General features: G+C 37.3%; 1 protein-coding gene across 2 annotated transcripts in view; it reads left to right on the forward strand.

Moving 5' to 3' along the window:
• Positions 1–11,906: 11,906 nt before the first annotated feature.
• SLC5A7 (solute carrier family 5 member 7) overlaps positions 11,907–17,861 on the forward strand; it is a 57,710-nt gene continuing 51,755 nt past the window's right edge. Inside the window, exons 1-3 of one of the 2 annotated variants that reach the window (XM_044070945.1) lie at positions 11,907–12,818; positions 13,483–13,716; positions 14,300–14,413. In XM_044070945.1, the coding sequence (XP_043926880.1) occupies positions 13,536–13,716; positions 14,300–14,413 (295 nt within the window). In that variant the 5' untranslated portion in view covers positions 11,907–12,818; positions 13,483–13,535. The remainder of the gene's footprint in view (positions 12,819–13,482; positions 13,717–14,299; positions 14,414–17,861) is intronic. The other variant, XM_044070944.1, reaches the window with a different exon arrangement.

Here is a 17,861-nt window from a genome sequence, read left to right on the forward strand (position 1 = left end):
TGGAGTCTGCATCTTATCCCTGTGTTTGTGTGGATTTGCTCTGGTGTCCTGCCATTTTACAAAGACATGTGTCTACAGTATTTCTCCCTGGGCCTCTGCTGAAAATTGTTTTTGTTTCGTCAGAAGTAAAATTGACAGGCATTTGAATTTCAGACTTCATATTCTTCAGAAAATACATAGTAAAACAACGTTTTATTCTAGCAATAAATATATAGTAGCACAACCTTTTTATAGCAATTTTTTTTAAGTTTATGACTATTTGAAATTTTTCCTTATTTTTGGGACTGTAATACCCTGTTATTGGCTTTGTCCAGGTTTTTTGTGCTAAGGTTGACAGCTATGGCAAGAACTGAATTCACTGAATATGTTTGATGGCTGTATTCCCTCATTACTGGGTTTGTCCAGGTGTTTTGTGCTAAGAGGTTGACAGCTATGGTGAGAACTGAATTCATTAAATGATAGCCATTTAAGTTTCAGTCTTCCTCTCTTTCACAAAGCAGGTGATTTGGCATAGTGGTATGTTGTTCTGACTATTTTGCACAGGGACCTTGGCAGTAAAATGTATGATGGTAACACAGCATTTTATTCTAGCAGCTTTCCAAGATTATACAAGCAATGTTTAATGTGTTCCTGTTTTTTTCCCTTTTGACCCACCCCAATAAATTTGGCTTTTTCCAGACTTCTTGTGCTGCGAAGTTGAGATGTAGTTGAGTATTGTGTAGATTTTACAAGGAGCTGAGAGCTGCAGGGGAAGAGAAGTTTAGTGCTGATTATGCTAAGTCAGCTCACATTGCTAGCAGCACAACATGTTGTGTACTTGCTTTTAATGCAGAAGGTTGTTGGTTCTACTCCCATAAGGGGTGAATGCTGCTGTACTGAAAGTTAAGACACTAACTATGAGCCTGTTATCAGTTTGCCATCCATTTCCTATTGCAATATTACTAGCTTATTTTTAATGTAATTTAGGCAATTTATTCCTCAGGGGCATCATACACTTTATTTTTCGGTGAAGCCATGAAATATAAAGGTGATTGCTAGCAGCAACCTCTTCATTAGTTAGATTTATTTAACGTGGAATTATTTAGATGACTTTTTTTACTACTTCAGAGATTGTGCATATTATTTACTGATAATAGTGGACTGTAGAAGTTTGAGTAGACTTTTATGATGGAAATGTTCTGAATTGGGCAGTTTTGTTTCATTGTTTACTGGAAAAATGTTCAAAGCAATAGGAAGGTGTATCAAAGAGCACATGTATGTTTCATATGCAAGGGGCCTATGATTTAAAAGCAGCCCAGAATTAATTTTTATCTGCCACGGGTAAAATGTATTTTTCTTTGAATGTGGGTTTTAATGTTGTTTCAATGAATGTGAGTTTCAAGGGCAGAGAAGTTTTAATGCCAAGTTTGTTTAGCAAATGCCTTAGTGTTTGTGCTGTAAAATGCAAAATAAAACTTTCAAATGAAGTTCAAATCATCATAGAAGTAAATCAGTATGCACATTAGTGTTTATGGTAAATGGAGTGAAATAGCAAAGTAATGGATCATTGGAATGGCTGCAGGGGGAGGCTCCATTCGACCATGGTTTTGTGAGGGGGAAGGACGGCAAACTTAGACAGCCCCAGCTGAACTATACCTCCCAACTGTCCAGATTTTCAAAGAATGAATAGATTTTTTGCTTCTTATTTTTGGTTTGTTCCTCAAAATTTGTGGTTTTCTGGCAAATGATTTATGAATTAAGTCACTAAATAATGACACACTAGTTTCAGACTTTATAACCTTCAGAAAAATGCATGCTAAAATAAGACCTGTTCTATCAACTGTCCCAGTTTATACAAGAGCAATTTTTAGTACTGTTTATATGTTCTCGTAATATATTTGGCCTTGTCCAGATTTATTGCATTAACAGGTTGAGAGGTACATGCAAATAAATTGCTTTATAGAATTAGGCATAGCCAAACCTCAACTGTCTCTGATTTTGGCTCAAAATGTTGCTCTTCCCCTAATGATCCCTCCACAAAATAGCAATTTTGGAAGAAAACATGGAGGGTTTTCTTTACTTTTATAAATAACTGTAATGATCAGAGTTATACATTACTTTTATTTCAGAAATGCATGTAGATTCTCTAATTTTGTCAGCTGCTCTAAGTTAACTGTGCTCATATTAAAATGGTGTCCCTCCTTTGACAGGTTCCCAGCTGTATTGTCTGGCAATTTTATATTTTTGCATCACATTTTTGGTCCGTTTTTCATAAAATTGCAGTTTTATGGCAAATTAGTGGCAAATTGTTAAAGACTGAAGTTAGAAAATAATGCAGACATTTCAGTTTCAGATTTCATACCTTTCAGAAAATTCGTACTGATGCAAGACCTACTACTATTCTATTATCTTTCTAAGTTTATAAGAGCAATATTTAAAAAAAAATGTCCTGATTTTTGGGCCTTTGCCTCACTTTTATTTATGAGTTTGTTGCTGTAAGAGGTTGAGAGGTGTGTGTGTGTGTGTGTGTGTGTGTGTGTGTGTGTGTGTGTGTGTGTGTGTGTGTGTGTGTGTGTGTGTGTGTGTGTGTGTGTGTGGTAGGTAGCATACCTCTCGACTATCCACATTTTGCAGAATGTCCAGATTTTTGCCCCATATTTTTTGTCTGTTCTTCATAAATTTTGTGATTTTCTAGAAAATCATTGAAGGCTGAAGTTGCTAAATAATGACAGACATTTGAGCTTCAGACTTCATGTCCTTTAGAAAAATTCATACTAGCACAAATCCTGTTATTCTAGCAACTTTCTCATACTAGCACAAATCCTGTTATTCTAGCAACTTTCTAAGTTCACGAGAACATTATTTAATATCTGTCCCTGTTTATTTTAGGCTTTGTCCATATTTCTTGCACTAAGAGGTAGGTAGGGGTGTGTGTGAATGAAACATCCTAGTTAGTGGTAGCAGGTGGTTAGTAATTTACTCAAGCTCAAAACCTGTACCTTAGTTACAGAAAACAAAAGCATAAAGTCTCTACCCCAACTACCATGCTGCATTTTTCAAAGAACTGACATTTCAGGTTAATTTTCAATTCAAGGAACCGAGTTTGAGTGAATTTATATTATATTACTGAAGAGGCATTACAGTGAATGCCTCTTCATCGACACTAAAAGAGCGAACCGTGAATTACGAGAATGGCCATAGCTTGGCTGGGGAGGGGGGTAGCAGTTTGAGAGCTGTCAGTACAAATTTGAAAATCCTAGCTACACCCCTGTTATAAATTACCTGCAAATTATGTGCATCAAAATGTACCCTCTGTCTATTTACATTCTTTAGCATGCTTATGCAAGCCCACTTGTACCACAAAAAAAGAGTTACTGATCATGTTAGAAGTGATTTTCTGAAGTACATTTCCAGAAGAAAAATAACAAAGAGCAAATATTATATCCACCACACAGTATCTCAAGAAGCACTTTATAAACAGACATACAGAGTGCTCTCTTCTGAATATTCTGGAGATGCATGCCTCACAGTCCACAGCATACACATGATGTATGCCACAGTGGGTAAAACACCTGAAGCTTGAACATAAAGCATATGAATGTTAAAATGTAGTGTTAGAGCCACTTGTCAGTGAATGAGTGTTGTATTAGCAAAGAGCTCATAGGGATACATATATGTTGTCCTGCTGCTGAAGATGTATTACACAAATATGATTCATCCTATTGAATCACTTCTCATTGAAGCATTTTAACTTCAGGCCAGCCGAGTTAATGGACATTTACCATGTTTCTTTTAATCTGAGGGACAAAACCCTCCATATCTTCTTGCATGATGCCTCATTCTTTGCATGCTTCTAATTATTATAACTAACTCTGAGGTTGCAAATCCCCTGGATAGGTAATAAAAAATTCATGAATTCCCCATTTGATCTGCTGATCTTAAGGACGTTTATGTAAAAGCAAACTGAAAGAATAAATGACTACGGTGTTACACTCTGCCATACAGTAATTTGCACACTGCACTATTTCTATACAGCACATACACACATAATTGAGTATTTAGTCAGCAGCAGAAGGAAACCAATATTGTAGTTGTACATGGTCCACTCTTACAAATATAACTGTATATTTATCTTTCCATTTTATCACAGGTGACGTTACACCTACCATTGGACCACAACAGATAAGAACAGACACATCTCATGGAGGGGGGAGATTGCTAATTTGATGTAGAATGTGAAGCAAAATTTCATGGTGCTTTTCAATGTTAAAAGAAGCATCACTTGTCTGCTGATATTAGGTTGCTAGAGATGCAGCTTCAGTGAAATCATGTGGTCGTGTGTCACATCTGTGAAGAAATGTAATCAATATGAGGACTTGATGAAAATAAAGCGAGAAAAAAGGCCAGGAGCCTACAAGTAAATAGGGAGTTATATAGTGGTGGCTGGTGACTTCAAATCAAAGAAGGGGGCTGCAGGAGATGGATGAACAGGTGGGGCCAATGGGAAGGGGTGTGGTCAACTAGAAAGGGGCGGGCCTATGCTCAAAACCACAAAAATTGGGGCTTTAATTAAATATGCTGCCCTGGGTGCCAAACCATCATTATGAGAGTCCAATCAAGGCAAAATGAAGTCTAGAAGAAAAAATATTTCGGTGCATTGGCTACATGACAGCTTACTTAATATCTAGATGGAAACAAAACGGTTGTGAGGCATGAAAAAATAAATTACTTTTTATATACATTTCTGGAATGCCAGTCAAAATCAAGTATAAAAAACAAGCAGCACTTAACTCAAACCACTTCTCCTTGCACTGCAGTTCTAATTATAATTTATATTCAGCTTTATAAAAGTACCAAGTAACATGCTGAAAATAGCAATCTCTGTGATACCCATACTAGTAAAAATGTTTCTTATCCAAAAAAGACCTGCTGCCTGACAACAACTATCTACTTTGATCATGTTTTCCCCATGAAACAAGTAAAAATGAACAGCAAACAAGAAACAAGGTCAAGGTAAATTGCTTAAAGGATTACTGCACAGGTTATGGACCACACATGATAGATTGGCATTATATTTAGTTTACTGGTAAAGCTTGCAAAGATGACTGCAAGTCTCCAACAAATGTAGTGAGCTTCTGAAAATACTGTAATCCTGTCCTTTATTACAAATACTGTCATATGCATTTCAATACCTAAGGCTTATATGTTATCTAGTTATGTAAATATTCTCTGCATGGCAGCAACAAAAAGGCTTTCAGTGTTGGTAATTCTTTAACAGTATGCTTATTAAAGCTTACTTGCATCTTACAATCTCAGACAAGCTTACCTAATGGTCATTAAAGTATTGCTACTTAAACACAGACAGGCATTTTCTGAATAATAATAAGCATAAATCAACAACATACAAATATTACAGAAAACCAGAACATTCTGCAAAATCAAGGACAGATGAAAAGTCACTATAGTACTTGTGTCTACCTTGGATGGGGGATAGTCTGCACACTTACACTGCATAACTTTTCCTTGCCTTGTTTGCACACATCCAGAGTCACTACATGGGGGAGTGGGTTGCAACAAGCATGTCACGATTTTAAATGTCTCTGGTTGATGGTGATGGCTCTGACACATTTGACATGCCTCTCAACCTTAGAGCAAGAAATCTGAACAAATCCATAAATAGAAGTGGGACAAAGGCCCAAAAATAAGGACAGTTTTAAATATTGCTCTTATAAACATATAAAGATAATAGAATAGTAGGTATTGCATTAGTATAAATTTTCTGAAGGGTATGAAATCTGAAACTCAAATGTTGGTCATTATTTTCTAACTTCAGTCTTTAATAATTTGCCACTAATTTGCCAGAAAACCACAATGAAAGACCAAAAAATGTGATGCAAAAATATAAAATTGCCACACAATACAGCTGAGAACCTGTCAAAGAAGGGACACTTTTTAATATTAGTATTGTTAAGTTGAGCAGCTGACAAAATAAGAGCATCTACATGCATTTCTGAAATAAAAGTAATCTATAACTATGATCATTACAATTCATTCTTTCTTGTAAACCGTCCACATTTTCTTCCAAAAATTGCCATTTTGTGGAGGGATTATTAGGGGGAGAGCAACATTTTGAGCCAAAGTCAGGGACAGTTGAGAGATTTGGATATGCCTAATTCTATAAAGTGATTTATTTGTGTGTACCTCCCAACCTCTTAACACAGGAAATCTGGACAAGGCCAAATATATTGGGGGAACATACAGACAGTATTAAAAATTGCTGTTGTATAAACTTAGTTGATAGAATAACAGGTCTTGCTTTAGCATGCAGTTTTTCTGAAGGGTATGAAGTCTGAAACTCAATGTCTGTCATTATTTAGTGACTTCTTTCCTAAATAATTTGCCAGGAAACCACACATTTTATAGAAGCAAACCAAAACTAAAAAGCAAAAATCTATTCATTCTGTGAAAATCTGGACAGTTGAGAGTTATAGTTCAGCTGGGGATGTCTTTGAGTTTGCTGCCATTCCCCCCTCATAAAATCATGGTCAAATGGGGCTTCCCCTACTGCAGCCATTCCAATGTCCCATTACTTGGCTGTTTCACCCCATTTACCATAAACACTGTAATGTGCATACTGTTTTACATCTACAATGATTTTAAGTTTTATTTTGCATTTACAGCACCAACACTAACAAACATCTGCTAAACAAAGCAATGCAGTCTCACAATGCATTTTTAAACTGCATTGCTTTGTTTAGCAATGCAGTCTCACAATGAAAATAGACTTAGCATTAAAACTTCTCTGCCCTTGAAAGTCACATTCATTGAAACAGCATTGAAACCCACATTCAAAGAAAACACATCTGGCCAGTGGCAGATAAAGATTAACTTTGGGCTGTTTTCAAATCATAGGCCCCTTGCACATGAAACATAAATGTGTTCTTTGATACACCTTCCAGATTGTATTAAATTATATTCCTTGTATAATACAGTACATTTGTTAGAGAGTGTTTTAAATTTACTGTTTTGAACATTTTTTCAGTAAAGTAAACAATAAAAAAAAATGCATGCACCAAAAATGACAAAACTGCCCAATTCTGAACATTTCCATCATACAAGGCTACTCAAACTTCTACAATCCACCAGTATCAGTAAATATGTGCAATTTCTGCAGAAGTAAAAGTCATCTAAATACTTCCACATTAAAGAGATCTGCAGCTAATGAAGTGGTTGCTGCTAGCAAAAAAAGCTTTATATTTCATTGTTTCATCTACAAATAAAGTGCCTGTTAAATGATAAGCTAGTAATATTGCAATAGAGAATGGATGGCAAACTGATAACAGGTTCATAGTTACTATGTATCTCTGCCAAAGAAGACATTCTCAGGAGTGCAGCATCCACCCCCTTTAGAAGTGCAACACAGTACAGTATTAGCAATGCATCTACATACTGTGGGAGTAGAACCCACAGCCTTCTGCATTGAATGCAAGTACCCTACTTGTGCTATTAACAATGCAAGCTTGTACTGCATAAGCAGCGCTAAACTTCTCTTCCCCCGAAGCTCTTAGCTCCTTGTAAAATCCACTTGACACTCAACTGTATCTCTCAACTTTGCAGCACATGAGCACAAGAAATCTGGAAAAAGCCAAAATTTATTGGGGGGGGGACAAAAGCCCAAATATCAGGGACACATTTTAAACATTGCTTGTATAAGCTTGGAAAGTTGCTAGAATACAATGCTGTGCTACCACCATGCATTTCACTGCCAAGTCTTGAACCTAGGACCCTCTGCACTTCAGTCAGTGCAACATACCACTATGCCAAATCAGCTGTTTCGTGAAAGACAAAAAGACTGAAACTTAAATGGCTTTCATTTAGTGATTTCAGTTCTCAACATTGCCCCCAACCTCTTAGCACAAAACACCTGGACAAAGCCAATAATGGGGGAATACATCCCCAAACATAGGGACAAATTTCAAATACTGCTCTTATAAACTTAGGAAATTGCTAGAATAAAATGTTTTGTGTTACCATGTACTTTCTGAAGAATATGAAGTCTGAAAATCTAATGTCTGAAAATCCAGAAAAAACACTGATTTTATGAGGAACAAAACAAAACTATGAAACAAAAATCTGAATGTTTTTCACAGATGGTGGTGGGTAGGGAATTCAGGTTCTTTCTACCTGTATCTGTGGTTGAGAGTTTGAACCTCGGTTTCTCTGTGGCCACCAGTTATAGTTAACTGGGGCATTTACACACACAAACACACACACACACACACACACACACACACACACACACACACACACACACAAGCAAGTACTAAGCAGCTGTTTCTCTTCAGCATTAGTCTGTTTGCAGCCATAACTCCTCAGAAAGCAACTGTTCAGCTAGAGATAAGACTGCTGCTTTCTTCCGAATCTGGACTGGTGAAAGAGCAGTCTGGATTCGAGTTTCTACTCATGCATGCGTGATTTTTTTTGTTTTTTTTTTCAGCTAGGGGGCTGCAGTCCATTAGGATGAGCCACCACTGGAGTTATACAATTCCAGCTTTAAAGATGAAAATGCATTTGCTTGCCTACAAGATGAAGGGATCAACAGATATGATATTTGGTACTGGCTATAATGCTACAGTTTGGTGATCCCTCACACACCAGTTTTCAGCAAGTCTAAATGCATGAAGGCAATGAAACCCAGTAAGGAGAGAAGGCTGTATTTATATTGAAACCAAGTCTACAATGTGTCTTGCTAAGCATATCAAATAACTGAAGGGACATCAGAGGTTCTTAAATAAAAAGATTAAAGAGCTTAGGGGACCTGGGCTAGCAGGAGACCAAAAACGTTATCTCTATATTCAGTATCTTATAGACTACTTAGGAGTGATCTATGCCTTGCATTTTAGGCCATTTGGGATCCAATATTCCAAGATCTTCTATATCTCCATAAATTAAATAGTCCTACAATCAGAAGGACTAGAAATTTAAATCTTCATGAGCAAATAAACAAAACAAGGTGGAAGGATATATTTTTCACACAACGCCTTCCTGTCCTCTCGAATAAACTTCAACTGCATGTCAGGCAATGTGATACATTATTGTCCTTCAGACAGAACTAGATAAGGTAATCACAAATTCACCCCTGGCCAAACTTGCCTATCCCCCTTGAAAAAGGTAGTAAGACCTAAGGGTGGTTACTGCTGTGGATCTATAAATTTTGTTATTGAAACTTGTTACACCTGGAGTCCATGGGACTAATCATTTGTGTGCCCATCAGAGTATATTTTGCAGGCCTGCTCATTTATGGTACTGAACACATACCACACAGCCCACAACATGCAGAGCAGGTATAGGGGTCAGCACACAACATGTAGAGTGGGTATTGGAGTCAGCACATGACATGCAGAGCAGGTATATGGGTCAGCACATGACATGCAGAGCAGATATAAGGGTCCACATATGATGTGCAGAGCAGGTATAGGGGTCAGCACAAAACATGCAGAACAGGTACAGGTGTCAGCACATGACATGCAGAGCACCTGGGTCAGCATACAATATGCAGAGCAGGTATAGGGGTCAACACATGACAAGCAGAGCAGGTATAGGTATCAGCACACAACATGCAGAGCAGACATAGGGGTCAGCATATGACATGCATAGCAGGTATAGTGATCAGCACAAGGCATGCAGAGCAGGTATAAGGGTCCGCATATGACATGCAGATCAGGGGTCAGCACACGACATGCAGAACAGGTATAGGGGTCAGCATATGACATGCAGAACAGGTATACGGGTCAGCACAAGACATGCAGAGCAGGTACATGGGTCAGCACACAATATGCAAAGCAGGTATGGAGGTCAGTGCATGACATGCGGAGCAGGTATAGGGGTCAGCACATGACAGGCAGCGAAAGTATATGGGTCAGCACACGACATGCAGAGCAGGTATAGGGGTCAGCACATGACATGCAGAGCAGGTATAGGGGTCAGCATATGGCATGCAGAACAGGTATAGGGGTCAGCACACAACATGTAGAGCAGGTACAGGGGTCAGCACTGAAATGTTTTAGTCCTTTTACAGTTATATACAGGTTAGGCATATTTTTATCAACCATAGTAGTAGCTGAGGACAATAATTAAAGGAAAAAGTCTTGTAGTTTTTAACAAAACTACATAGCCAGTGCCTTCATTCTTGGATGGGTGGGAAATAGTCTCTGATAGTAGCTCTTTCTCTCTCTGGATTCCTTCTGACAAGAATATTTTCTCAGTTCTTTTCTTAGGTTGTTCTTCATGTTGGTGTCCTACACCCAGTCTGTGGGCATTAAGATCTATTTACCAAGGATAAGCACTCTCTGCCTGGGCATGTCTAGGTGCCCTTTTATATAATGAAAAACATTTGGGATATGGTGGTCCTTTAAAGAACCCTACAGGCAGACATTGAAAAATATATACTTTCACTGTGATATATAGTTCTACAGAATCTAAATCTGCTAACAGCTTAATAATTACTTACTACTAATTTTCATGAACCCTGATGCACCCAAGAGGGCAAACATGCAGTAATCATGTTTTCTTGGAAAGCTAGTTCTTGCCCATAATGCACTGTGACAGCACTGTTGATGAGATTAAAATGCCTTGGTCTGTCTTTTCAGATCACAGCAACATTCACTCAGAATGGAAGTAGTGAGAAATGCTGTCATGTCTGAAAATCTTCAAAGTGTCACCACATTTTTAGTAACTCTTGCACACATATATATATATATATATATATATATATATATATATATATATATATATATTGTATAGAAACAAGAGAGAGAAAATTTTTAAAAAGTCATATTTTGTGAGTTTCAGGTTCTGTCCTCCTTCTGTGAATTAGTCAGAGTGTCATACTTCCTGGTTTGAAAAGCTCAGTAATTAAGGAAATATTCACCACCAGAACAATAGGTTTAATTCCACAGGGAAGGGAAACACTGCAGCTTTATATTACAGCACAAACTGAAGGAGTTGTGAATTTTTAACCTGATAACATTTAAGACCTTAGTGGGTGTGAAATAAAAACAAATGGGATACAGGTCACTTGCTGTGTGTATGCTTTTCTGAGCAAAACACATTCAGATGTGATAGACAAACTGGTGCAAGAGCAGGGAGGACATACTATTAAGTAAAATATAATGAACTTTGCTTCAGTCTCATCATGTTGTCCACTGAGAAAACTAACTAGAACAGAAATGTGTTCATGCGTACATGTATGTTTGTGTATGTGGCAATAGTGGCATTGTCTTCTAAATAATACCTTTTTCAATATGCCAAAGTATAGGGATACATTCTCTAAGGAAGTAAATGCACTCCAGGGGAAGGAAATGTTGCATTTAGGGTTTGGCTGTCCTTTAAATTTGCCTGGAATATTTTTTTGTGTATAATATTGTATAAATATGTAATAACTGTTAAACAAAACCTCCACTAGGATATGACAAAAATCTTATGCATGCCTTTCTGACAACCTAAATCTAAATACAGGCAGTGGTTGCTTTCACAAATAGCTAATTCATTCTGTCAAATGTCCTTACAAATTGCAAATTGTTCTAAATCGTTCTTTTCTACATGCCTGCTTTTCACTAAAGGCATAACTTTATTGCTGTTGGTGGGAATTGTGTTGTTTGAAAAGACTGTACAGGGAAGTTGTGAAAAGCTTAGTAATGTTTTAATTCACTTCGTTGAGGTGCAATCTTTCGATGAACTGTCACTGTAAGGACAATTTTTGTATATATTTTTAAGTCAAATAGCCACACACAAAATTGTGATTAATTCTCTCATTTTATCCTGGATTTCAACCACTGAACAAATCGAGGTGTTTGACCGGAACGTCAGTCAGTCATAGCGCGCCAGGCATTGTAGGGCTGAATATCTGTCCGTCTTAAAGAGGAAGAAAAGTGACAGAATATCTCCCGCTGATTGACTGAATTCCTTAAACTGCATCTTACGTCAAGACCACTCCAATTAATGCAACTTGAGGCTATTTTTGTCTAAGCCTTGCACGACTTCAATGGAATATTTTTGTAATTTGCACCGGGTGACATTCCTATTCATAAATCAACCCCGGGTGTTCCGTTCTTCCTGACGTCTTTCCCTTCCACAAATGACTGCGTGGTACCGGTTATAAAGAACTTTTATTATTACTTTATGTATCGTTAAGTCCAGTTAGGTAACATTTCTGGCGTCAGGTGAGGTCTTCCGGAAAGTGTCACGTTCATTTGCTTCTAAAAGTCAGTCCTGATGTGCCTGGATTTGGTATCGCTATTTGTGATATAACACAGACTGTGCATCTGCTATAAATGTGTTGTTCCATTCTTCTGATGCATTTTAGTTCTTGGTGGTTTAATTTCTGCGACGTTTTCTATTCACCAATTTATCTTTATGTGATCTTTTTCACTCGAACCACCTGCTGTCAAATTTTGAAGTTTCTAAAAGCAATTTTCTAATATTGTCACTTGCGGCGCCTTTAGCCAGCGCTTCAGATTGTAAAGGCTACTGACTTCGAGGGGTGCGGACATCTTTTCCCAGAGTGGAGTAAACGGTAGAACTTGCAAGAACTGGAATAATTTACTGTAAACGAATTTGAGTAGTTTAATTTCTCATCCAGGGATACTGTTGTCTATCAGAAAGTGAACTGAACGTTGCGGGTAAGTTTGGTGAGTTGGCATACAGCCTTTTGTAACCGTGGGGTACCTGACAGCTTCCCAGTAAAGGGATCGCTGCTGCAGCCCTTGAAGCAGTAGCAGGGCTATTGAATGGGCGCTGTCCGCGGTCCTGAATTGGAAGGCGCTGCGTTAAACACGAAGGTATCTATCCATTCCCAGAGTTTTCTCCATTCACTGGGATTTTTTTTTTCATTGCCTTGTGTTGTGGGGAGCCAGGGAAGGTTTCAAAGTTCCCATCTATGAATGTGTTATATTGATTCAGACAACATAATATTAAGGCAAGGCTGTTTTCTAGTTTATTGACGTGACTGTCTTAAAGTGTGTGTGTGTGTGTGTGTGTGTGTGTGTGTGTGTGTGTGTGTGTGTGTGTGTGTGTGCGCGCCTATCTACATAGACATAAAATTGTCGATAGATCATCAGCGGTAGATTTAGTGACATAGATATAGTTGCTATACAGTTGGTGTATTCCGAGACAAATCTGTACATGGGATAATGCAACCAATCATATGTCTAAGGCAGCGCCTTAGCTCTACATTTATCGATGTAAAACTTTCAAATCGTAAACTTTCTTTGAGTAAATTATATTTTCATATAATTTAACTAGCAGTAAATATATAATAGCCTGCAGTTGTTAAACACACAGTTCGTGTCTTTATGTTTATGTACCATATAGGGAATTCGAAGTGCTGTATATTTGCAGGGTCTTTTAATGAAGTACTATGCACGTTACCCATTTTGTCTACTGTTAATTCACATTGTAAAGAGAAGCAGATCCTTAATAATTGATGTAATTTCTCTCCCAAAGTCTAAATGCAGTAATATTTGAGCGGAAAACACAGTAAGCACGCCTTACAGAAGATGGCAATCCATGCGGAAGGGGTGGCAGCTATCATTCTTTTTTACCTGCTGATACTCGCTGTTGGAATCTGGGCTGCCAGGAAAAACAAGCGCACAGAAGCGGAGGGCATGGGCGGCAGCGAAGCCATTATGGTGGGAGGGCGAGACATAGGACTACTGGTTGGAGGATTTACTATGACTGGTGAGCTTTTTTGGCACTTAAGAAAGATCTTCACTGCTGTGTCCCCCTTTTTGCTTTAGTATTATCCCAGAGTCTTTTTCTGATATAATGAACTGCAACAAGGAAAATATTAAGTTTGCGTGCATTATTAGAAAAGTTTATTTCATCAGTAAATACCTCAGTTTTTAACTGTGCGTGGTTGCATAACTCCCAACTAAATATAACTTCAGTGGTTTATCTCTTTCAGTATTAATATACTCTCCTAAAATTATACGTAATATTTTGTAGCCGGCATTCTATTTGATGTTGTAAGGCATGACTCTGCATATAGTACAAACATAGCGCCTAAAGAAACGTTTTTTTTGTTGTTTCTTTATTTTTAAAGGCCATTCATGTAAGCAAATATTCATTACCTTGATTGCAAGTATTTCATTAAAACACAGTACAGCAAGCGGAAGTGTGATTAAGGCGTCTAAGTTCATTAATTTTGTTGTTTTAAAAAGCTGAAACGTCTGCTTCTCTTTGATCAGAGTTAATTCACCAACATTTGCTTTAGTGCATTTCCCCTGATTTGTGAACTATTCCCTTTGTTTGTCTTTTCTAGCTACCTGGGTAGGAGGTGGTTATATAAACGGGACAGCAGAAGCAGTATATGTGCCAGGGTACGGATTGATTCAAGCTCAAGCTCCCTTTGGTTATGCTTTAAGCCTGGTCTTAGGTAAGGGTGAAATTCGTTTTAGCAAATTCTTTTATTTTTTTATTATACATTTCTTTACAGGGAAAGTCCGACTGAACACGTCCGTTTTCAGCTGAGGCCCGGGGAGAAAAGCTTCACGTTGAACATGCAGAAATGCAATATATCAGTAGTATATACAGAACAAAGAAGCTAAAATACTAGCATAGACACAGTTTGGAAAAGCAGCTATACATAAAGGTTGATTAATGGATTACTAAGTTTAGCTAGTACAGGATAAGTTTTAACCAAATCAATAAGAATCAGTAAAAACAAAATAAAAACTCCAGCAAAGCTAGAACCTCCACTGAGTGACCTCCCAAACTTCTTGTATTAGAGGCACATGGGATAAATGACCCTTATGAACATCAGGTGTTTCAGCTAATTGGCATTCTGAATGCCCATGACTTGTGTCGTTTTAATGGACAATTCACGCCAATAAAGCCAAACCCCACTAGCTGTGGATATGTATATTTTGGCCTTGTTATGACCTCATCAGCACAGCACAAGCAGAGTGTTTGACTAAGCATAAGAAACACAGGGCTTTTATACCCAGCTGATGTTCATTTTCATTAGGGTCACCGCAAAACACTCTGCTTGTGCTGTGCTGACGAGGTCATAACAAGGCCGAAATATGTATATCCACAGCTAGTGAGGTTTGGCTTTATTGGCCTGAATTGTCCATTAAAACGACGAAGCAAGTCATGGGCATTCAGAATCGCCAATTAGCTGAAACACCTGATGTTCATAAGGGTCATTTGCATATATCCCATGTGCCTCTGATACAAGAGGTTTGGGAGATCACTCAGTGGAGGTTCTAGCTTTGCTGGAGTTTTCATTTTGTTTTTACTGATTTGTTTTTCAGTGACCTTCTCACTTATTGTTTTAAATCAATAAAAATCAAAAGATTAAACAGTAACTAGAGAGACATTACCTCATTATACATTTCTGTGTAAATAGAGACACCAATATGGCATTACACAATTTCTGAATATAGTTTACAAAGAAATTGAAATGTCTAGTCTTAATATGTCATCAGCTCTACAGTGATATAGTACTGTGTAATGTTAGTATGCAAGGAGGCATAGGTAATAGAATAGACAGAGGGAGATGTTTTAGTCAGTAAGTGAAGCAAATGTAGGGGCATAGTCAGAGGGAAAGATTAGCCTGGAGCAGAGCAAGGACACAGCCATTTATTGAATAAGTGGGTTTTTAGCTCTGTTTTAAACTGGGCTACTGATGTAACAGTTGTAATGTTTTTCGGTAGTGCATTCCAGATTTTTCCTATATAATTTGAGAAGAAGGAAACTCCTGCTTGATTTTTGGTTGTATTGATTTTTGTGTGATGTTTGTTAGTGGAGCATATGATTGAAGTAATATTTGTAGGGCAGGTTTTTTCTCAGGTTCATAGAGGATTTTATGAGCCATGTTAACTGGTTGCAGTGAATGAGGTGGGGGAGCCTAGCCAGATGAATCGCGTGAATGCAATACAGTGGTGAGCTCTAGCTGGTAAGTTTGTAGCATATCTGGCAATTTTGTTATAACAGGATTCAAGTTTTTCTAGTTCTGATTGTTTTATATTTGTCAGTATGGGAGCTGTGTACAGCAGTGTGGAGATTAAGTGAGATTAGGCAATGGTAGCTTTAGTATTTTTAGTGAAGTAGTGTTTGTTCCTATACAATGTTTCAAGTTTTTTGTTTGTCTACCTTTTTACTGTTTGGGAAATGTGAATATCAAATTTTAAGTTGCAATCAATTTTGACTCCTAAAAGTTTGGTGTGTGATGATGGGGAGATGATGGTGTTATTTAATGATACAGAGTTGAAAGTGTTAGTGGGTGAGGCTGATTTAGTGTGTTGGAAAATCATAAGTTTGTTTTTTTGAGGGTTTAAAATTAGTTGAGAGTTTGTAAACCAGGTCTCAACTGCTAGAAGGGATTGTTGTGTTAAAATTTGAAGTTCTTGAATAGAGGAAGCAGCACATATCACCATTGAATTGTCTGCATATTGAATGAGAGAAACTTGTGAGGTTGAGGTGTGGAGGTTATTTCTAAATAAACACCACACACACACACACACACACACACACACACACACACACACACACACACACACAGATAGATGTACTGTACGCATTACATATATAAAACATTTACACATATAAATGCATACATCTACAAAATGCATACAAGCATACACACACACACACGCGCGCACACACACACACACACACACACATGTGTATATATCTATATATATATATATATATATATATATCTATATACATACCCATGCATATATATGTTTGTGTATGTGTGGCTGTATGTGCATGCACATATACACACACACCACAAAAACACGTGTGTTTGTGTGGTGTGTGCATGCATGCATGTTTGTGTATGTGAACTCATGGGTTTGGTTAAGCAGTTCTGTGTGATGTCTGGATGTATGCGAGTATAAGTATTTTGTATTTTTTGCTCTGATTTTATCTTTGCATGTGTTGTCTTAATGTGTAATTAATGCATGCTGTGTAACTTTTCTTTAGTGTACAATATATTTAGTATAGCCTTTATTCAAATAAAAAGTCATCATGTAAATGTTTTAGAAGTAAAATTAAGAGAAAGTAAAAGTTAAAATTTAGTTTGCTGTGCAAGTGTATGAGTCATTATTTTGTAATCATCAGCAATGTTGATAATTTGTATGTCTAATAGTCAGAGATGTTATTTTGCATAAGAGGCATTGTCTGGATGTGTTATGGCTAAAATTCACAGTCTTTGTTGTCTCAGAACTGATCTAGACATTTTATGTCCAGACTCTTTCATAAAGACTTCATGTAATTGGAACATGTCACCTGCAATGCACAAGACCTGTGCTGTGACTGTGGATATATGCGAATGATGTAAACAAGTATGTAATGTGTGCTAGAATTGGGTAGTATAGTTAGATGCCGCTATGCATGTCATTGCTGACTTGATAATTAACCTGTTGCTTGTTGTTTATTCCAAGGCTATGATGATATTGTGGTATTAGACTAGTTGTGGTTTCTTTATTTAAGTAATACTGTACACAGAGGAGGCTGGATCAATAAAGTATGCCATCAGGGAAATGCAGACTGAGAGATGTCTTTATGCTGAAGCATACTGATATGTCTTTGCAGGATGCACTTTAATTTATGGACTTTCTACCTATATTATGCATATTTATGAAGCATTTGGTAATAGTATATTAAAACAGTGACATGGTCTGAACATCTTTGATTTCCTTAACTACATACTAGAAAAATGAATATCATTTAAGACAGTCCTGAGTCTAATGGAGAACATTACCAATATGGCAAAACAAAACATTATTTTAGTTTGAAAAAAAAAATAATTGTGGTAGCACTGTCGAAAAAAATCATACATGAAAATAACATTTTTAATTACAAAGTTTAGC

Source organism: Protopterus annectens, chromosome 5.part0 (genome assembly GCF_019279795.1).
Source record: "Protopterus annectens isolate FY-2018-M chromosome 5.part0, PAN1.0, whole genome shotgun sequence".
Classification (NCBI taxonomy): domain Eukaryota; kingdom Metazoa; phylum Chordata; order Ceratodontiformes; family Protopteridae; genus Protopterus; species Protopterus annectens.